Source organism: Protopterus annectens, chromosome 10.part0, assembly GCF_019279795.1.
Source record: "Protopterus annectens isolate FY-2018-M chromosome 10.part0, PAN1.0, whole genome shotgun sequence".
Lineage (NCBI taxonomy): Eukaryota > Metazoa > Chordata > Ceratodontiformes > Protopteridae > Protopterus > Protopterus annectens.
Window position 1 is genome coordinate 1,082,312,834 of NC_056744.1, and position 22,721 is coordinate 1,082,335,554.

The following is a 22,721-nucleotide window of genomic DNA, read 5'->3' on the forward strand; positions in this document are numbered from 1 at the left end:
GGGTGATCTGTAGAAGCTACAATTTGGATTGCAGTTTTGCCCAGAGTTAGTTGCACTTGGATAACCTCGGCTGCATTATGCTGAGATACTAGCCTGGAGGTGTGGATATCCTTAACGAATATGGACACACCTCCGCCTTTGGTGTTCCGGTCCAAGTTACATGGCCGAAAAGTGTGGTATGAGTTAAAGCCTGGTAGTGCAGGGGTGCTCTCTGGAGCCTTGAACCAGGTCTCAGTCACTGCACAGACATCGAATTTCTCCATTTTAAGGAGTGCCTCAAGTGAGTGCATTCTGAGATTTAGGCTACTAGCATTGAGTAGCATCACCCTCAGTTTTTGCTTGCCTGTTCCTGTTACGGTGGTGAATTTGTCATTTGAACCTTGCCTAAAAAAGACACTATAGGGGCGGCAAGAACCTTAGCCAGTATCTGGAATCCCAGGGGTGACAGGCGCAGGCCATCTCTGGCAAAGCATCGTGGTCTGTCGACCATGTCATCCCAGGCAGACAGATACTAGATCCCTTTAGAATGGCACCAGAAGCTTAGCCAATTGTTGAAGTCAATCATTTTGTCCTTGTACTGCGGCATCATTCTGGGTGATGGCAGAATGCTACTCAGGGCTAGGGTCATACCTGCCTGAGCTACAAGATCAGAGAGCTCTTCCATGTCTCATTTCATGTAGTCCAGGGAGGCACGTCTCAGGTCGTTCACACCAACATGGACAAAGACAGAGTCATAGTTGTACTTGTTGTGGAGTAACCTAAGTGCGTGGGTTATGTGGCGGATCCTGGCACCAGACAGGCAGCTGACAGTAACCTTCTCCTTGTTTAGCCTGGTGAGTGGGACATCAGTTTGCCTGACTATCGAGTCACCTATGACTAGTGTGTTGGGTACATTTTTTTGCCTTATTGGCTGTGTTGAGTGGCACACTGAGTCTGCGGGCTGAGTGTCATTTGGGTTGTGTTGGGGGGTGGAGGTTGCTGGCATTTCTGCTTTGGAGGTCTCTGCCGCTTGAGCAGATTATTACTGAGAGCCTCCGCGAATGTTTTTGCGTTTCTATGTGTGGATTTTGGTGGTGTAGATTTAGTGAGACTATGTGACGAGTCTGGTGTGGTGTGAGTGTTTACCTTCTCCTCTTGACTGTCAAGTGGTAGGAGGAGAGGGTTGTCTGTGTACAAGAGGCAATTTCTACATTGTCCCAGGATGTCCCAAGATGCCCAGATTCATCAGACAGACAGGAGAGAACACTGGGAGCTGACCCTTGGACATGCCTGAATAAAAAATTATTTTCCTCTAGATAAGTGAGGAAAGTGAGTACCAAAACTGTTTTCCAATAGGTAATGAGGAAGGCTGAGTGCTGTAGTAATTAGTAGGTTATTTAGTGCATACAAATTCTAAACAAATGCTGATCACGAATAAGCAAATTCATTTGCTAAAACTAAGAATCTGTATCTGGACTAAACTAGTTACAGGAAAGGGGGAAAACAAGTGCAAATGTGGGCTTTTAAATCAGAAAGTTGAGAGAGATGGAAAAACTGCCCAAACGGCCAATAACTACAATTTCTGGGTCAGAACCACTCCTTATGTGGTAGATAGGTTATGTAGTGCTTACCACTCCCCATTGATAAGCTAGAAGGCTTCCCTCCAACACAGAAAACTTGAGTGGGCTCAGAAGCTTGCATACAGTCCTGGATACAACATATCTGAATCTGGACTACACTAGTTACAGGAAAGGTATTTATCTATATATATCTATATATATCTATATATATATATATATATATATATATATATATATATATATATATATATATATATATATCTATATATCTATATATCTATATATATATATATATATATATATATATATATATATATACATATACATACATACACACACACAGAAAAGTAGCTAAAACAGCAGTTAAAAACAATTCAAATGCAGTGCAAGCTAGCACACCTGAATATGTAGCAATGTTAGACCAAACAGTTTAAAAAAATGCAATTAAATTAAAAATGACTAAAAACAAGTGCAGGAGGAGTCTATTAGGTAGAATGAGGTAAAGAGATGAGACTGGGGGGAGTGTCCCAGATCAAATCTACAGTGGGGGTGAACAACTGCAAAAGCCTCCAAATTTAAACGAGACAGTAATAGGGAGGGTGGGTGTATGGGAAAATCAATACCTTTAGCAGAGATCTGAAAAACTATACAGTGAAGCAAAAATAACAGTGCACAACTCTGAAGTCAGCCAGCAATGATATAAAATTAATCAAACAACAATTACCAGTACACAACTCTGAAGTGCCAGAAAAACATACTCAGCTCTATACATCTCCAGATAGTTTGAAGAGCACTCTGTCAGGACACAGATAAGCTCCAGCAATGATATGTTACTCAGGGCTAGGGTCATACCTGCCTGAGCCACATGACCCAAGAGCTTTTTCATGTAGTCCAGGGAGGTACGTCGCAAGTCATTCACTCCAGCATGGACAATGACAGAGTTGTATTTGTACCTGTTGTGGAGTGATCTGAGTGCATGCATTATGTGGCGGATCCTGGCACCTGACAGGCAGCTGACTGTATTTTTCTCCTTGTTCAGCCTGGGGAGTGGGACATCAGTGTGCCTGACTATAGAGTCACCTATGACTAAAGTGTTCGGTACACTGTCTTGCCTTAGGGGCTGTTGTTGGATGGCACACTGGTGTTGTGAGCTATGTGTCACTTTGGTTGTGACTGGTGTTTGTTTGTGTTTCAGCTTCTGAGGTCCTTGTTGCTTGGGCAGGTTAATGTTAAGGGCCTCTGCATTTGTGCGTTTAGTGTTGCTATGTGTAGGTGTTGATGGTGTGGGTTTTGAAGGGCTATGAGTTGCTTGAGGTATAGTGCAGGTGTTAACCTTCTCCTTTTGACTGTCTAGCACAATCTTGGCCGGAGAGAGCTTTGCTTCCAGTTTGGCTACAAGTGCATCTCTCACAGGTTGTAGTGTTGGGTCCTAGGAGGACAGGGTTGTCTGTGTACATGAGGCAGTTGCCACATTGCCCCAGTATGCCCAGATTCACCAGGTGGACAGTCTTGCATATGGAATTAGAAGAATGCAGGAGGCCATTAACCCCAAGGTTTGCAGTATTTGTCTTGCAGATAGCAGGGTTTTTGTTTCCACTTGTTTGAAGTAGGTTGTCAAATTAATTTGTTTCTCTGGCGTGAGGTAAGACATCTGGGAAGTTGTACTCAAGCTTGCTCCCAGGAATATAATTTGTTGACAGGGTACCAGGTGTGATTTCTTTTCGTTTATGGTGTACCCCAGACAAGTTAGAACCCTTTGTACAAAGGCCAGATGATTCAAAAGTATGTCCTGGCTTTCTGCCTGAATTAGACAATCGCCCAGGTATGGGTATATTTGAATACTTCTTTGCCTGCAAAATGCAATAACTGGAGCTAGGCACTTTGTGAATACCCTGGGCATAGTAGATAAGCCAAAGGGCAGTGCAGAGAACTGATAGTGCGTGTAGCCTGCTTTGAAGGGTAGGTATATCTTCTGCAAGATTTCCTGATTGGGATGTGCAGGGATGCTTCTTTTAAATCTAGAGTTGCCAACCAGGCATCTTTGCCTAGCATTGGTGAAGAGTCAGCATCTTGAATTTTGGAATTTCCAAAAAGGTGTGTAGAGTAGACAGGTCCAGGATAGAAAGCCATGAATTGTCTTTTCTGGGTATCGGGAAAAGTCTCGAGTAGAAACCTTGTCCCCTTTCCTCTTCTGGTACCAGTTGTAGCCCCCATGCTTAAGAGAGAAAGTACTTGTTTTTGGGCCTCTGCCCACTGATTTGGGGGTAGGTCCGGCCACCCGCTTGGTGTCGGCAACGCTTGGAAGTGAAATCTGTATCCCTGGGACACTATATTTAAAACCCATTTGTTCTGGGTAATGAGTTCCCAGTTCTTTGCACGAAGAGCAATCTTTCTCCCCAAAAGGGCAGTCAGTTAAGTGCTTGGAAATTTTAAACGGAAGTCATTAAGACAGTTTACCATAGGGGGAATCTTATTACTCCCAGATTTGGAAGTGGAGGCCCCCCACTGCTTAGTCCTGTGTGTCCCCTGGGACTGAAACCTGGGGCTTTTGCTGTGTCTGGGTTTGGCTTGAAGACCTGGAAGGGGCTGGAAAGGACCAATTCTTAGAGGGCCAGTGCCTACTAAATCTAGGAGGCTGAACTTGTAAGAAATCTTTAACAGTTTGCATAGATTTAGCTTTATCTTCCATCTTTTTAAGAACTTCCTCAGCCTTGTTGCCAAACAGGTGGTCCTGATTTAAGGGAGCATCCAACAATTGAACTTTAACATGATCAGGCAAGGATTGCTCCTTTAGCCAAGCATGCCTTCTGAGCACAGACCCAGTAACAGCAGCCCTGCAAGAGGCCTCTAATGAATCAAAACCACATTGCAAAGTATGTTTTCCAACTTGTTCAGCAGAATGCATTAAATCCTGTAATTCTTTATTTTCAACACAGTCAGGAATCAACATCATTTTCTGTTTAGGCAATCCAATAACATGCTGCTGATACTTTAACATATGAAACTGGCAGTTAAAACCCTAATGGCCAAGGTTGCAGAAGTGTAAACCTTCTTACCCCATTTATCCAGCACCCTGGAGTCTCGATCAGGAGGGGTAGGATTTTTAGCAGTAGAAGCCTTAATGCCCTTGGGCCCTGTTAAATAGTCTCTGGATCCGCAATAGGATTTTTAAAAAGGAACTTGTGTGACTCATTGACCCTGTAGTATCTGTCAGGTTTTCTGGGAGCAAGAGGCAAGGAATCAGGGGCCAAACTAGATTCCGAAAAAGCATCATGAAGAATATCTAGTACAGGAGAATAGCTAAAGGCCTATGCTAAAGTAGGAGTAAGAAATCCCTAAGCCTCTTTTTTGAATCAGAAAAATCCTGGCTTTCCCAGTGGAAATGCTCCCTTAGAGTACGCAAGGCTTCCCCAAAAGAAAAATCCTCTGGAGGGGAAGCAGAGGGAATGGAGTCCTCTGCATCAGAATCCTTATAAGTAGATAAGGGCAAATCCAGATCATCAGAAGAATCAGAAAAAACAGAATCCTGGTCAGAAGATTCATAAACAACTTCAGTCCTAGGTCTCTTAGAAAGGGGGGGTGGGGTTGGCTACACCTGATTAGAGTTATTAAATCTTCAGCCATTCTTATTTGCTTTTTAGGCATAGAGGCCTGAGCATGTGGCCTGGGCGTTGTCTTTTTAGGCATGGTTCGAAATTTAGGCCTAAGTGAGGAAGGAGGCGTTGGTTTAATATACAAGTCCGTAGGCCTGAATACACCCTCAGAAGCCTGTGCCTGCACAGCGGCTCCTGACCCATCCAAGGTAGAGACACCCATGGGTTCCATAGTTGAAGCATCTTGTGGAATACCGGACTCCGAATGGGTCTCAGTAGAGGCCTGCGAATCAGAAGTAGTGGGTATCAGGGGCTGCGAAAGCACCTCACTGAGTACCAGCAAACTGGCAACTGGCTTAGGAGAAGCGTCGTCGGCAGTTTTGGACCTTGGCGGCCTGTCTGTCTTTATCTTTGCGTTTTTTCGGAATCTCGGTAGTCGGATGGCTAATCGACGACATTTCTGGATGATTAAACCGAGAACCGAAATATTTAGAGGCGAAAATATAAGGATAACGGATAGTGCGCTGATTAAATAAAGCACAAAACCGAGAGCAAGGTACGTCGTGGTCAGGGCCTAGGCAAGGAATACAGTACGAATTAAAATCTTTATGAGGTATTTGCTTTCCACAAGTAATGCAATTATTATTATTAACGGGGTTACTCAGCTTTAGTTGAAGACTTTGGTTCTGAAACATGAAAACAAAAATTTCAGGAGTCGGCTGAATGGCACTTGCGAACTGCTTCTTCTTCGGGCACCGCATGGCAAGAAAGACTGATGCAATAGCGTTGGCTGCACGTTTTATACCCCTGACAACCTGACGTCATGGAAGAAGGGGCAGCAACCGACGCAGGCCCCAAGACTTTGTTAATCAGGCCGACTGAGGGCTACCTGCAAGCAGATAACCCAAATGTAATCGACTGCAACAGTGAAACACAAAGAACAGGAAGTTATGTACTCACCATAACGGTTGATGTATGTAGTCCATCTCGCCTCACATTCTTACCCGTGGGTTTGGAGCCGAATGTCGGCTCTGACTCGGCATACTTTAGCTCAAAGTCTTTCTATTGGCTAGACTAAGATGGTATCCCATGCTGCACTGCTCTCTATCCCCAGATCTAGTTTGCTGCGAGCAGCAGCACTCACTCTCCATGCATAACACCACCTAAGGAAGGAAGAACAAACCAAGAATGAAGGGAACTCTGAAACCAGGCCTAACTGCCAGATCCTCCAGGACGGGGGGGAGGAGTGGGGGGGGGGGTAAGTAAGAATGTGAGGTGAGATGGACTACATGCATCGAACGTTATGGTGAGCACATAACTTCTTGATGTTATGTAGTCCAATCTCGCCTACATTCTTACCCATGGGACAGCTTCCCCAGGACCTAAATTCTGGGAGGCTCAGTGGAAAATACTCCTGAGCACTGTGGAACCAAATGAAGATCTGCCTCTAGATACCACATCTAACTTGTAATGAGTAACAAAAGTGTGAGGAGATGCCCAAGTAGCCGCAGCAAAAATATCATCCATAAACAATCTAGTCTGAAAAGCTGTACATGTAGATATAGACCGGGTAGAGTGAGCCTTCACTCGGAACAGTAAATCTCTTCCCCCTGAAGTATAAATGAAAGAAATACAACTGGAAATCCACCTGGACAACGTGACTTTGGAAACAGGAGACACAATTCCGTTTTCCGAAAATGAAACGGACAACTGATCAGATTTTCTGAGGTCCTTCGTTCTGTGCAAATAAAATTGTAATTGTCTGTGCACATCCAACTGATGAAATTTGAATTCTGCCTTGTTCGAGAACTGAGGAAAAAACACTGGTAATTCAATGGATTGGTTAAGGCTACTAACTGATGCTACTTTGGGAAGAAAGGAAGGACTCTGTCTGAGAGAAACCCTGTCCTTATGAAAAATCAAATAAGGTGGTTTTGATTGATAAAGCTTGAAGCTTCGAAACACGTCTGGCTGACGTGATGGCTACCAAAAAGACAGTCTTCCAAGTTAAGAATTTTAAATCACAAGTGGCTGCAGGCTCAAAGGGGGGGGGGGGGTGAAGTAAGACCCTGTAGAACAAAGTTTAAGTCCAAAGGCATAACAGGTTCAGAGACAGGAGGACAAAGCAACAAAGTGCCCTTAAGGAAAGCCTTACAGAGTCTATGTGCCATTAGACTAGGTTCGTCTGCGACATGAAAGGTAAAAATCGCCGCCAACTGGACTTTAATGGTTGCGGCAGCTGATCCCTGGTTGAAAAGCATAGAAAGGAACTCCAATACTGACGAGATTGGAGCTGTGTAAGGGTCAAGCTTTTTGGCATGTGCCCAGATGGAAAATCTCTTCCATTTGCTGTAATAAATCTTTCTGGTCGAAGGCTTATGAGAGGAAGATAGAATATGAACCACCTCCGGCGAAAAATGGTGAAGCCTAACTAATGACGGAAGTGGAGTAGCCAAGCTGTCAACTGGAGGGTCCAAAGAGAGGGATGGAGCTGCCCTGACATGTGAGTCAGTAAGTCTGGTTGTGGGTCCAGAATCCAAGGAGCGTCCATAAGATAGGGATGGAGAAAGGAAAACCAAATTTGACGAGGCCAGTGTGGAGCAATCAGAATCATTTTGCTTCCCAAGGATTGTGCTTTCTGAATAACCTTTGACAGTAAAGGAACCGGAGGGAAGGCATATAGTAGACCGGAGGGCCAATCGTGGACTAGAGCGTCCCTGGGTGACTCCCCGTAAGGGGGGATAAGGGTGAAGTAGCTGCTGCATTTGGCATTGAGGGGGCTGGCAAAAAGGTTGCAGCAAGGCTGACCCCACCTGCAGAAAATCTGCTCCGCAACTTGTTCAGGGACCACTCGTGAGGCATCACAATAGCTCTGCTTTGCCTGTCTGCGATCACATTGGACTTCCCCGGAATGTGCGTTGCTACCAGAAAACGTTGGGAAGGGACTGCCCACTGCCACACTCACATGGCCTCTCTGCAAAGGGGGTACGACTTGGTTCCTCCCTGTTTGTTCAGATACCATACCACCGACATATTGTCTGAGTGGATTGCAATAGTCCCGAGAGGAAGAAAGCTCTGAAGTGCTTGCAACGCTAGTAGCACTGCTCTCATCTCCAGGACATTGATATGCAGATGCATCTCGTGCTCTTGCCACGTGCCTTGGACTGCCCTGCCTAGATAACGCCCCCCCACCCCATCTGAGAGGCATCCGTGGTCACCTTGGCAACTGGAGGCGAAGGAACGAAGGGCTTTCCCACATTGAGGTTGTCAGTGTGAAGCCACCAACTGAGATCCTGTTTGCACCTGTCTGTGAGTAGACTAGGGTAAGAAAGTGGAAGACGTTGAAGAGATCACTGGGCGAAGAGTAGCCACTGAAGGAGCCTCATATGTAACCTTGCCAGGGGGACTAACATAATCGTAGCAGCCATCGTCCCCAATAATTGGAGGACCAATCTTGCCTTCACTCTTCTCAGAGGGAGCAAGGCGTAAACCTGTTGTTGTAGGACTCCGATTCTTTCCTGTGGCAGAAACGCCCGCATGAGGACGGTGTCTGATTCTGCGCCTATAAATGTGACATGCTGCGAGGGCAGCAAGGCAGACTTTTCCCAGTTCAAGGTGATGCCCAACTGTTGACATAGGTTGATAGTAGCGTCTCTGGTCTGAAGTAGCAGATGCCTGGTGGTGGCAGTAAGGAGCCAGTCATCCAGGTATGGAAACACTAGGAATCCCTGACGTCTCAGGTGAGCAGTCACCACTGCTATGCATCTGCTAAACACCCTGGGGGCTGTGGTGAGACCAAAGGGCAGGGTTCAAAACTGAAAGTGACTGGCTCCCAGCCGGAAGCGTAGGTAACTTCTGGATGCCCTGTCCATCTTTATGTGGTTGTAAGCATCCTTGAGGTCGATGGAGCATATCCACACTTCTTTTCCCAACAATGGGAGAATAGATTGCAATGTGACCATTCGGAATTTGGACTTTTGCACATAGGTGTTCAATCGGCTGAGATCCAAAATGGGTCTCAGGTCCCATCCTTTTCTGCACCAAAAAGAATCTGGAGTAAGTCCCTAATCCGATCTGGTCTGAGGGGGACATGTTGGATGGCTCCTTTTTCTATCAGCTTCGAAACTTCTGAAGCTGCGGAATCCCTTTGACTGGGTGGAACATCCAGGATTTTCTTGATTGGAGGGGAAGTTGACGAGAAGGGAATGACATATCCTCCGGAAATTATTCGTAGAACTCATGGGTCCTGGGTGATATCTTGCCAGGCCTCCGGGTATAGTGAGATTCGACCCCCGACTGGCTCCGGAAATGCACAGTCAGGCCTCCCATCAGGAGTGGCGGTAGGGAGAACCACGAAAGGAATAGCAGTCCCCCGAGTTGGGAGGGCCTCTTCTGCCCCTAGGACAGTGTCTACCTGAATAACCACCCCCTCCCCTGCCTCTGGAGGGGGGCTCGCCTTGTGCATCGGGAAAAAACCTCTGATTTCTTGAACCACATCTTTCCACCTCTCTGGGCCTTGGGATAAGGCCTAGAGGGAAGGGAAAAACGGACTCCTACAGCAGACAGAGTTTTTCCCTCTTGCTCGCACCTAGTGAGAGTGTCTTTCATCTTGGTTCCGAACAAAGAGGAACCATCAAACAGGGCGTCTGTCAATGTAGACTTGAAGGCCTCCGCGAAATGACAAAGGCGCATCCAGGCATGTCTCCTAAGAGCGACTCCTGAACTTGTTGCCCTACTCACTCCCTCGGCTGAGTGAGAGATCAGCCTCATGGAGGAGTTTGCAATAGAACTGAGGGTAGACATCTGAACATCTGAGCGTTGACCTTCTGAGCCACCGCCTCAGAAACATTACCCGTTAGAGTATCTCCAAGCTCCTTTAGGAGATCTCTCTGGAGCCGTGTAAAGTGTGATAAGTAAGTCAGTGACCGCAAACTAAAGGCCGCTGAAGAAAATGTACTCTTCCCGTACTGGTCCATAGTCCTAGACTCCTTGTTAGGGGGATGGATGGTGGAAGAAGTCTCAGCTAATTCCTTCTTGGGTGCCACTGCCACCACCATGGCATCCACAGGGACTCCCTTGGATGGAAATTCCTTATCAGGAGGGGCAGACAAAAATTTATTGGGTCTCTTGGGGACTGGTTCCACAGAGTCAGGGGTTTCCTACACCCTTCGACAAACCAGATCCAGAAGCTCGAAGGGTGGAGACACCCAGGAGGCGGAGGGCTGAGCACCAAAGGCCTTCAGGAACACAGACTCCTCTTCGGAGGGGGCTTTGGATGGCCAGTCACCTCTTTGCTTCAAAATCTCTAGGATGTCAGAGAAAGAAACATCCTCAGAGGATGACTTAGGGAACCCCAACGATTCCTCGAGGTCGGTGTCTGACGTGAGAGACTCATCTTGGGAATCTATGTACTTCCTCTTGCACGTTCTCTTTCTGGGTGGCTCCTCAGGGAAAAACTCTGAGGGGCCCTCAGAAATATGGGGACCACTCATGGGGGTACCCTGAAGCCTTGGGGCTCCGCTGTCAAGAGATAGAGGGCGATCAGAGACCTGAACCGGTGCTGTAGGGGACAGAATGACAGAGCCATATGATGCCGCTAACGACCTGGCTAGAGCACTCTGCATGGCCTCAAAAGCTGGTCCTCCCGGGTCCGAAGATTGACCAGCCTCCGAAGAAGAGACAGGAGTCAGGCTTCCCCGTGCCGAAGCACCGAGAGGGAGACTAGGAGCAGAGAGATGTCCCGAAGCCTCTCCCTCAGGTCCGACCGAGGAATCCTGAGTCCTGAGAACCCCGTGGATGGGGCAGACTGGATTGGAGCTGAAGTTCGAACCGATAAGCCAGGAGGGGTGGTCGGAACCAACCTAGGGACATCACACAGAGCCGAGCACTCCGGCTCCGAAAGCTGAGATGCTCTTGGAGGAGGAAGTATCGATGTAGGTAGTGGGACTGGGTCGGAGCCGAAAACAACTTTGCCAGTACCGGTGACTGAAGAAGTCTCTGCACCACTCTATTGACGTCCATATCCGATAAGGTCCTGGAGGATTGGGAAGGTGATAGAGACCTCCTCTCTGAAGGAGACCTGCGAGGAGGAGATACCGGCCTAATGCTAGGCGACCGGCTCCGAACAGGCTCCAAGAAAATTGGAGCTGAAGAAGGTTCCATAACCACTGACACTTCCTGTGGCCCCGAGGACAATGGAGCAGAGGATGTCATTGAAGACTTTGCCATTTTCTCTGGCGGCTCCGATGATACTGATGGAGCCGGGGATCGCTTTTTAGCCTTGGAAGATTTTGCTTTTGATGGAGAAGACAAAGCTGGAAGCACTCTTCAAACCCTGCTCGAAGGAGGGTTTCAGAAGTCCCTTCAAAATCAATTTGTTCTTCCTTTCCTGAAGAACACACGGGCTAAAAGCATGACAAAAACTCCACGATTCCTGGAGGTGAATCGCTCCCACACAGTACACACAGTGTCCATCAGTGATGGACATCTTGTAACTACACTTGGTGCACTTCTTAAAGCCCGAGGGCTTATGCTCCTTAGTATCTTTAGACATAGTTACCACACAAACCCCGAGTAACTAACTCAAAAACTAGACCAACGGTCAAACAGCCACAAGCACGAGAACAGGACAAACAAACAGTACATCACAAAGACCTCTAACTAAAACGGTCCTAGACACAAGTACAAGGGGGAGGACTAATCCCTCTAATTTAAACGGTTTTTAGCCCAAGGGAAAAAGCACACAAGGAAAGCAAGGGGACAGACTAGGCCCTCTAACTGAAACTGCTAGTGGGATACCACAAGCACACGCTATAAGAAAAATGATAACACAGTTCAAGAAACACACACAAATAGCTATGAAAATAGCTTTTTTTTTTTTTTTGCAAAAAAACTTCTCTGCTATAAAGAAAAGGTACTTAGCCACAGCCAAGAGAGAGACCACGTCAGAGATACACCAGCGGCAAACGAGATCTGGGGATAGAGAGCAGTGCAGCATGGGATACCATCTTAGCCCAGCCAATAGAAAGACTTCGAGCTAAAGTATGGCCGAGTCGGAGCAGACATTCGGCTCCGAACCCACGAGTAAGAATGTAGGCGAGATTGGACTACATAACATCATCTGGTTCTATCACTCACTGGGACAGCATGTGAAGGAGGACAGGTGGAAATAAGACTCTGGCTTGGTGGATGAGGAATTTCTTCTCACTGCCATCTGTAACCTTGATGAATTGTCTTCAGAACCCATTTGTCTGAAATGGTCTGTTGCCAAAGAGAAAAGTGCAGATTCAGACTTTCTGGAAGGGAAAGGGACTAACACAATGAGAGAGACGAGATTTTTTTTGGGGGGGGTCCTGAATTAATTTTGGAATCCCCTTGCCATTTCTTCTTGTGTTTTCATGTGTTTTAACAGCATTTTGTCAAGACTGCTTATTTTGCCTTTTTTTTAAACCAAAAAATGGATGAAGGGTTAAAGAATCCCTCAGAAAATTTGGAAAAGAGGAGCTGAAAAAATCTTGGAGATTCCCTGTATCAACTTACCCCCTTCATCACACTTTTTGATTACCTCTGCAGCAAAAGAACCAGCAAATCTCTACTCAAAGGAGGATTTAAAATCTCGTTTTTATCATCTGTGAGCTTCTGAGAATGCAGCCAGGCAAACCTCCTCAAAAACAGTACTGGTAGCCATAGCCTTGAAGTATCATTAAATGAGTCTCACACACACACTGCAAATAATGAGTAGTAACTTGGGCAACCGAAGAAACATTACTTAAAGCAGATTTTTCCTTATAAGAAGAAATTACAGAAAAATATTCCTCACACTTTCACAATTTGTCAGAATAAACTTCAACACATAAACATGATGATTCAAAATTCTGATAATTCAAAATTCTGAAAATCAAAGTTGCAGAAGTAAACAATTTTTCCCATACTTAATCTTCCCATCTTTATCAGGAAGAGTTGGACTGGAATTAAATGTTTGGCAGCAGTAGGATTAACTAAAATTACAGCTGCTGGGTCAGGTTTGAGAAGAGTATATACAAACTGAAAAGATTGAGGAACTTGCACATTTTACCTTTTTAGGCACAGCTTGCTCGCTTGTCAGGAAAATTGCAGTCGGTGACGTATACATCCTCCAAAGTTGGCTGTGTGAAGGTTCTAGAAAGTCCTTCCTTTTGCTCTCCCACTGAAAACATTGTCTTATTCTGGAAACTGCTTCAAATATAGATATTTCACCCCCACAGGAGGAATCGGAAATTGAGCTCTCCTCCAGGTCTAAATCAGAAATCTGAAGAGAAAACCTTGCATCTTTCCCCTCATCTTCCTGTCCAGATTTAGAATCTTGAATTTCTTAATGAAAAGAGGCATCTCTCACACTTTTACTAGAAACTACCTTATGAGAAGGATTAATAGCCTGAATTAAACCCTGAACCAAACCTGGTAAACTACTCCCGTCCAAGGAAATGTGAGGAGTACATACTGTGAAGGCTGCCAGCCCTCCTAGCTAGAATTTTGTAAATATTAATATGATCCATAGGCTTGTCTACAAATGTATGTAAACCTGCAGGTTATGTGCTGAGCTTAAAAAATGTAACCACAGTGCACCTGCTGGAAAAGAGCAGAAATATATATGGACTGTATGCCTGTGCAAATGTAGGTTTTCATAGTAGAAACTGGAACCTACAGAGTAACTTGCAAACTATGAGAAAATAAGTAGAGAGCTTTACGACTGTTTACCAAAGCTGGAAGACAAAATGTCGACAGCTAGAGTTTCTTTCTATTGTCTTAAGACAGAAATAATTACCGGGTTTAAAATGTAAAAGTGTTAATTGTTTCACGACTTCCAGTTTCAGGCAACCTTCTATGAGGTAAGTGTCAGCTTCTGAGAGATAATTATTTTTCATAGAGACATGTTAAATTCTGTTGGTATCTGTTTAGCCTGGGAATTAGAGACAGGTGTCAAATTGGGATGTCATCTAGCTAACCCAGAAGTGATGTGTATTATTAATTTAAGAAGTGAAAAAGTCTGTACATTTTGTATGTCTGTGGACCTGTAAACATCTCACCAGCACTTGCCTTGTTCTGTAAGACTTGGATCATAGCAGCTCTCTTAGAGATAGATAGGAAAATAGTAATATCAGTCTAGATGTTTTCTGTATTTATGTGAGACTGTCCTGCAATGTTGTTTTAAAAGTACTTCATGTGATTCTGAACTCTGTTGTCACTGTGTTGAGTTAATGAGTATTGTCTTGTGCATTTATTATTTATTATTAAATATATTTAAACCTTTTAATCGTGGCTGGTTTTGTTTAGAGATATTTAAGCTCTTAGAGTACTTGCATGTATTTGGTAACACTTTACAGGCCGCTGCTAAATAGCCTTCAAGTCTTGGACACGCTTACCATTCAGATAATAGTAACATCAGACAGTAGAATTGGTCACCCTTTGTAAGGGCCTTATTAGTAGCTGATAGGAGTGGTTGGTAGCAGCTGGTACTACCATATAGTCTGGGCAGAAGGGGGCATAGCTAGTGAACCTGTGCTAGCCTTTCCCAGGAGTGTCTGTGTGTTTGTATATGGATTAAATCTCAAAGTGTGTGTGTGTGTCAGCTACTTGGGCAGGAACATGAAGCACTGGTTGGACAGAGAGGGTGCTGGAGGTTTTGGCATGACCACTCGGCTGAGATCTTAATCCTATAGCTGTGCTAGTGGGGAGTCTTATTGGGGATTTGGAGAGAGAGGGAGAAACCAGCTCCAGACTGACTGTGATCTCTGTGTGCTCTTCAAGGAAATTGTACTTTACTGTGTGTGTACTTGTCATCCTCCCAACATGCACGTCCCTCACTGATGCTAGTAGTGAGGATTGAGGCTCCTTGACTACTGGGCCAGTGCAGGAGCATCACAGATACATGCTTAGTTTTCAGCTTCTTTTTGACAGGAAAAATGGGGCCAGCAGTGTTGTTAATGGCAGCAACAGCTTCCCCAAGGATGGGCACAAAATTCTGAGAAAATACAGAAGACTTCCCTGTTCCCTCTCCCACGACCAATGAGTGGTGCTCTCTTTCCCACTAAAGAGATAAAGAGACCCAACAGCTGCAGATGATGTGGCTATCCCAGAGTTCATAGTGGCTGAAGGTGTTACATCACAGGAATCCAGGGTGAGAGAGAAGTGGTCTGAGGAGCAACTAATGGCCACAGCAAAATCACCCATCTGCAGCAAGTTGCTAACCTGTCATGGGGGCAAAGGCGTTTTTTTTTTTTTCCTTTTTGTAACTGGATAAAGGACTGACCTTGGAACTAGTAGTCCATTTCACGGTTAAGCCAAAAATGATGTTTCTTTCCCGGGAAAAATGAGCAGAAAATGCTGGTAAAAATTGAAAGACTTTAAAGTCACTTTCTTCACAGACAAGCACAGTAAAAAGCACTTTATTTTACTTTTTGGAATTAACAAATTGTTTTAAACGCATCTTTCCACAGAAAAAAATGATTTTCAGTTACTTTAAACAACTTTTAAATGGACAGGGAAAACTGCATTTTTGCTTCAGAGTACTATATGGTCTCATGGTAGTTCGTTAAAATCCAAAATCCTAGCTTTAAAATCAATTTTTAATTAAGGTTGACCAAGGACATCTTGAAGCCATCCAAGAAATCACAAAGACACATCCAGGTATGTTGTCTCACAGTAAGCCCTGTACCTGCCACTCAGGCTGAGTCATCTGCTGCATTAGGAATGAGATGCAAGGCTACTTTAGAAGATGACTGCAGAGTAGAAAGCTGGGTGTTCATAGTCTCTTGGACATCCTCTGGCAAAACTCCAGAAAGCAACTTAGAAATTTCCTTGGTCAAGTCCCTCTGAAATCTGATGACATAAGCTAAATAAATTCAATATCCTGACGGCAAAGGTCATTGATGAGCAAGTATGTTTCCCGAACCTGTCCAAGGTACTAGACTCTCTCTTCCAACAATTCCTTTTTGGTGGCCACTGCTACAACCATGGCATCTGCAGGTGGAATTTTAGCCCCATGCTTCTTGTACTTCAGAGTTGCTAAAATCCTATCTGGTTTCTTGGGTATGGGCTCCACCACATCTGGGTCCTTCCGAGCTCATTGCCCCATGAGGTCAAAAAATGGGTCAACAGGTGGTACCACTCGGGATGATGTTGAGTTGGAACCAAAGGCTTCCAAAAACACAGACTCGTTTGGTGAGGGATCTTTAGTAGACCATCCCACTTCTGTTTCAGGAGTTCAAGGATTTCACCAAAAGTGATATGGTGGCATCTCCGAGGGGGATCTGGATGAACTCTTGCATTCATTCAAGTCTGTATCCTCTGTGAAACACTCTGGAGATGAGAGTCCACAAGCTTTTGCTTGCACAACTGTTTCGTGTGAACTGACTCTGTTAGGACAACAGATAATTCAGAATCAGACTGGGAGTCTATGTAGCAAGTTGTTTCTGAAGCCTATGGTCTTGACTATCCCTGGCTGGCAGGATGAAGAGAAGAGGACATTGCAGGATCTAGATGGGAACTTGGGTGGAACCAAATTAGAAGAAAGTGCCATCTCTTTGGGAAACCCCAAAACCCTTTTAAAACCCTCAAAGGTCAAAGTTACGATGATCTCCCAGGATCCAAACTGGACAGAGAACCCTCAGCCCTGTCGAGCCCCGGCCCAGAAGCTGACCTCAGAACTGAGCTGTCTAGTGCCAATGCACAGAGGTGAAGAGACAGCTCGGAGTCTCTCTGGGTCGATCCACCCCCTCTGAACCAGACATCAAAGGTTCAAAATCCAAAGGTATCAGAGTCGAGACGGATAGGGAAGCTGTTGGATGTCGAAGTAGATTGACTTGGCTTCGAGATGCTTCATGATGAGTCAGATACAAAACTGTCAGAACCTGAGGATGGACTGCAACAGGCGAAAGAAGTGGAGGTGTAGAGTGGCCAATGGCTGATACATTCCCAGGAAATGGTACTGACAGAACCCAAAATGGGATCAGCATCCTCAAGAGTTTTCTCATCATTCTGTTGATATCATTCTCTGTTAAGCTCCGAGATGATCAAGTACAGGAGGCCACTGACTAAGGTATATCTGCATTCTTGCAGGATCAAAGAATGCAGTTCTGGTGAAAAAAATGGGGCCGAGCAGTGGTTGGAGGGGACCGAGATGCTGTTGATTCCAACCTCCAATTAACTTTAATTAGGGGTCTGACCGATGCTGTTGGATCTGAGGAATGTTTGATGGTAAAAGGAGTAGACCTATCCTTTTCTTTTTGTCAATTTTTCTCAGTATTTTTCTGGAGCCTTTTAAGAAGACGTAGTCCTGTCCCGATTCTTTGTACGGGAGGTAGATGAAGGCCCAGACAACAAAGTCCCTGTCTGTGGGTGGAGGAGACCTCTCACCATCAATTTGTCACATTGAGCTTGCAGTGTCCTAGCACTAAAGAGTACAACTGGCATTCTGCATTCATAGGTTGGTACTAGGCTATCGGTCATAAGGCCTATGCAAGCCTAGCCATAACAATTCCCTGGAAATTTTTTCCCACAATATTTACTTCTCTGGGCCCCTGTCTAGCAGGGTGACTGACATGATCCCCGGGGGTGAATTTCCTATCTCCTATCGAATTCATCAAGGTTCCTTTTGAAGAGGGCCAATGAGGTGCTCTGCTTGATATGTATAGGCAGTGTATTCCAGAGTATGGGGAGTCTCTGGGTCAGGAACCTATCCCTCCAGCATGTTTTGTTCATTGTGATAATAAGGTTTAGATCCCTGGAGCATGTGGCTCTGAGGGATTGGGATTTCTTTAAGTGGAGCATTGTCCAACAGCTCAGGGTTTGACGTGGCCTTGTATGTTAAGCAGAGATCGCCTCTGAGTAGACGATATGCCACAGAGTATAGCTGGAGTTTTTTTTTAGACGGTCAGCATATGACATCTGCTTTAGGCCTGTGATTCTTTTAGTGAGGTATTTCTGTGGCCTTTCCAGCTGTTGCAGATGTCTTGTGAGGTACATACCAAATGGGACATTATACTCTATAGTGGGTCTAATGAGGCATGAGTACAGTGGGACAATGACCTCCTTTCTTCTGGATGAAAAGCCCTTAGTGATGAGGTGTGCCACGTAGAAGGATTTCATGACTGTTGTGGCGATGTGGTTATCGAAAGTGAGACCACTGTCCACTTGTGTCCCTAAGTCTCTCATCACACTTTCGATGTTTAGTGCCCTGCCACCTATGTGGTAGTTCATGGGTACATGTTTTTTTTCCAAAGGGGATGACTATACATTTCTTGGCATTAAGCTTGAGCCCATGGCTCTGGCACCAGGCATCTGTTTCTGTAAGGCCCTTTTGTAGAATATCCACATCATTTGGGGATTCAATAATGGCTCCCAGTTTGCAGTCATCTGCAAACTTTGTTAGCCAGAGTCCCTTACTGTTGGCCTGTACTTCAGAGAAGTAGATGCCAAACAAGAGTGGTCCCAGGACTGAACCCTGAGGTACTCCACTTGTCACTTATCTGGAGCTGGATTTGGAGTTGGCTACTTTTACAGTCTGGGTTCTGTCAGTAAGCCAGTTGGCAACCCATCGAGTGACGTAGGGATTTATGCCCAGCTTAGTAAGTTTATCTATGATTCCAGAGTGGGGGGATGGTGTCGAAGGCCTTGGCGAGGTCCAGATAGGCTGTGTGGACCTCCTTAACCTCGTCCACAGCTCTGGAGACCGATTCAAAGTAGTCAATCAGATTCAGGAGACAAAATCGGCCCTTCACAAACCCAAACTGGGTGGGGCCAGTGTCTGAAGGTTGCCAATGTTTTTGTTTATAAGTTCCATGATAATGCGTTCCATGCCCTTGAAGATCAGGCATGTCAGACTGATGGGACGGTAGTTCCTGGGATCCAAGGTGGATCCTCCCTTGTGGAGCAGGATAACTGTAGCTGTGCGCCACTCAGTGGGTACAACAGTTCATTTAGTACACAGCCTGGGATGTCATCTGGTCCTATGGATGCTGTATTCTTAGTTTTGGAGAGTGCTGTTTCTACTTGTGTGGCTGTGATTATCGGAATTTGGCAATCTTTTGGTATTGAGATGGGCCCTTTAGGGGGTGAGAGGGGAGTGAAGTTGGCACTAAATCAATCTGCCAGGATATCGGCAATATCCTTGGGATCAGTATATTTAATGCCATTCTGTTGTAGCTCAGAGCAGATATGAGCATTGTTCAAATGGGCAGCACCCAGATAATACACAAAGTGTTAGAATCTTGAGAGGGAAAGGTTGTGCCTACACTCAAAACATTTTTTTTTACACCTCATGACTCAGCCATTATCCGCTAAAAAATATTCAAACCACAAAAACACAGCAATGTATATATGTTCAAAATATTACTATATATATATATATATATATATATATATATATATATATATATATATGTATATACATATATATATATACATATATATATAAACAAAACGCTATTTATCAAACTAGTTAACAGTTACTAATATTACCACTATTAACTTTCGAAACTATAAATTTCTACTTAACAGCACTACAGAAGAAAACAAAGTTACTGAAAACTTAACATACTGGATAGAAAAAAACTCTCCCAGTAGAGGATTATGGGAAGAAGATGTATACTAGAACATGTATACTAGAACAAATCTATGTAGAGGGCGCTTCTGTGTTGAAGAATAAATTGTTATTCAAAGAAACTATTTTTAGTATAACACATTGACATCTAAGGGCTTGAATAAGGCATGCACTAGGAAAGCCCTCTTGTAATTTAATGCTTCTATTGGATAATTATTTTATTGATATTAACTGGTGTGCCTATTTAATGGTGTGTTTTTTTATGCTTTTCAACGCCTAGAAGGCTGTTTAGTTGAGGCGCCAAAGAGCTGAACTGTGTTTCTGCTGACAAATTTCATTATTTTTGTATAGTTTGTCTGTTTTGTCACTGGTCTTGTCATATTTTATTTTTACAGTCACTTTGTGGTTTTGGACCACTAACCCTTTACCCTTCCAATTATAATGGATTAGAACCTTTCCTAAGACTCTGCTGTAATGTTCCCAACACACAAAATGCCAACTCAACCACCCAAGTGGGAAAACCAGATCTACAGATCTATTTTTAGTGAGAGTCTGGCAAAAGCAACTTTCTTTAAACATGTTATTATTGAAAAACTAAGCACAAGTGCTTTGACAGTCTTCTTCTATGTAACCATAATATAACAGGTAGTCATCCAAGAACAAGGGTAGTGGTGATGTATATTCCAAATGATCTGTTTTAATCTATTATAAGAATCTGGTTTCTGTAATCCCTTTCAATGGCTAAAGATGTATCTACTTATTGCCTAAACTCAAGGAGGTGGAGCTTTTATGGTGGTGAATACGATTAATTTTAATTGTACTGTCTCAGTTTAAAGATGACTGCTACCCATTTTCATTGAAGATTCAGCGTCTAACATTTCTTGTGTAATACTTGATGCATGTCTTAAAACCAGATTTAGCCAGCATACAGTTTGTTGCAATATAACAAAAATATGTACCTGCATTCAAAAAAACAAATCAGAAGTAGCATCAGACTTTTAGATAAGGATGGAGTTCTTAGAACTGTTTTCCTTAAATGCATATGGATACAAATTTACACTCATCTTGTTGAAACTATATTTAAAAAAAAAATGAGACATCGTGGAATTCAACATACCTGTACTAACAGCGATGCTTACACTTTTTCTCATCTGAACACCTGCTGCAGTTTGTGTTTCCGTGGCAACAAACTCTACTTGTTTCTCAGATTGCGGTGGTATAACATGAGAACAAGAATCTTTGGTGGAACAAGAAGCAAGTGCCTGAGCTTCCAGTAGTCTCTGGATCTGTAACAGAACAAAGAATGGTTTATATCTGTTGCAGTATGGTCTCTCTACTCTTTGAAGCATGAAGTTACAGAAGACATTTATTATAAGGAACTTGTTCACAGAAACTGGAAACAAAAAGTTTAATTATATTTGGATGCTTTCTGCAGTTCTAACAGCTCTACAATGTGCGTTTTTTTAATAATTTTTGTGTGTTATACTGTAGTTTGTTCAAATGCCATCCACTATCATAATGAGAATTAGATTTTTTTTAAACCTGTTGGTCCACTGGGCATCCACAGAAGACTGTATTATCTAGGCAGATCAGTTGTAAGGCTCTTTGTCTCCTTACTTACCGTAGGTCACTGAAAAGCAAGAAATGGTAATTAAACCTGACTGACTAAAAGAAAACACATGTAAAGTTAATGCACTGGAAGCAGCTTAGGTGGCTATGATGTAATATTTTAAAGCCAAACACTGCAACGTAGAATACCTACAGGCAGACTAAAAACTCAAGATGTCAGATTCCATGTGGGCAGACTCTGAAATTACATTTAAAAATATTTTAAAAAAAGTGTAGAGTCCAAAAGTGGTGTTAAAATGTAGAAAACATCAAGACATGATGAAATAAACATGTTTTTTTTTCAGACTGTGGTTGTGGTTCTTCTTTAAGTAAACTCTACAAAAAGTTTTTAACACTATTACTAGAAAACAAACTATAGAAAAAAACTGTATACAGAAGGCTGGCAAAACCTGCAAGCACTATCAGAACACAGTAACTAAAGCTAAACTTACACTACCTAAAACCCTACCTATTAGAGAACTTCAACACATGAAAAAAACTAGGTAGAGGAAAAAAGTCATGTACAGAATGCTGTAAATCAACTACACTGTAACAAATAAACAGACAACACTATAAATCAACTAAACTCTTGAATGAATGAACAGTGGCTAGTAAATATGGTTAAGTACTTTTGTCCCTTTATTTATCAGAGCTTTAACAGAACAAATAAAGCACTTAACTATATCTACTATTACTTCGAAAGTTTAGCCGATTTATAAGTGCTGGTTTTGGTTTACTTTTTTTCTGGTGTGGTTTAGTCATTCTTTTGATATAGAGAATGGCACTAAGGCACACAAAAAGGATACACCCCACTGGAGATTGAGATAAAAATACTATCCTGGAAGGCGGCAAACGAGTTCTGAGGTACTTCTGGATACATCACGTTATTATGAGTAGAGGTGGAGTAGCTAGGGGACTGATTTTGGAAATGGCCAATCCCGGATCAGAGTCGGCTGCGATAACTCACAGGTCGAGCAAGATGGAAAAGACAACATTGGATACATTATTCTGTGGACTGGAATGAGAGAGGATTTCTCTTTGTTCACCTGAAATCCTATGCTGAGAAAAAGGTTTAATACTCATGACAATCTCTGAAAGAATCTGCAAAAAATCAGTCATTCAAATATGAAAAAATATGAATGCTGAAGCTGGGCACTTTATAAACACTCAAAGCCAAAGGGAAAAGCGAAAAACTGAACACACACACCAGACACAGAAAAACACAAAAAGTTAAGGAATTTCTCATGGACTGGTAATGTGATAAGTAACCTTAAATACAAAGTTACAATGTAAATGACAGGTAGAAATGTGGAGTAACAGTATGAGTAGAGAGCATTTTGAATTTTGACATGAGGGTTTAGAAAAGAAAGATCTAGTACAGGT

At 43.7% G+C, this 22,721-nt stretch overlaps 1 protein-coding gene across 1 annotated transcript in view; it reads right to left on the reverse strand.

Annotated features, from left to right (window-relative positions):
- STIL (STIL centriolar assembly protein) overlaps nt 1-22,721 on the reverse strand; it is a 1,728,658-nt gene that overhangs the window by 463,416 nt on the left and 1,242,521 nt on the right. Inside the window, exon 13 of the mRNA XM_044085829.1 lies at nt 20,848-21,016. Coding sequence (XP_043941764.1) covers nt 20,848-21,016 — 169 coding nt within the window. The remainder of the gene's footprint in view (nt 1-20,847; nt 21,017-22,721) is intronic.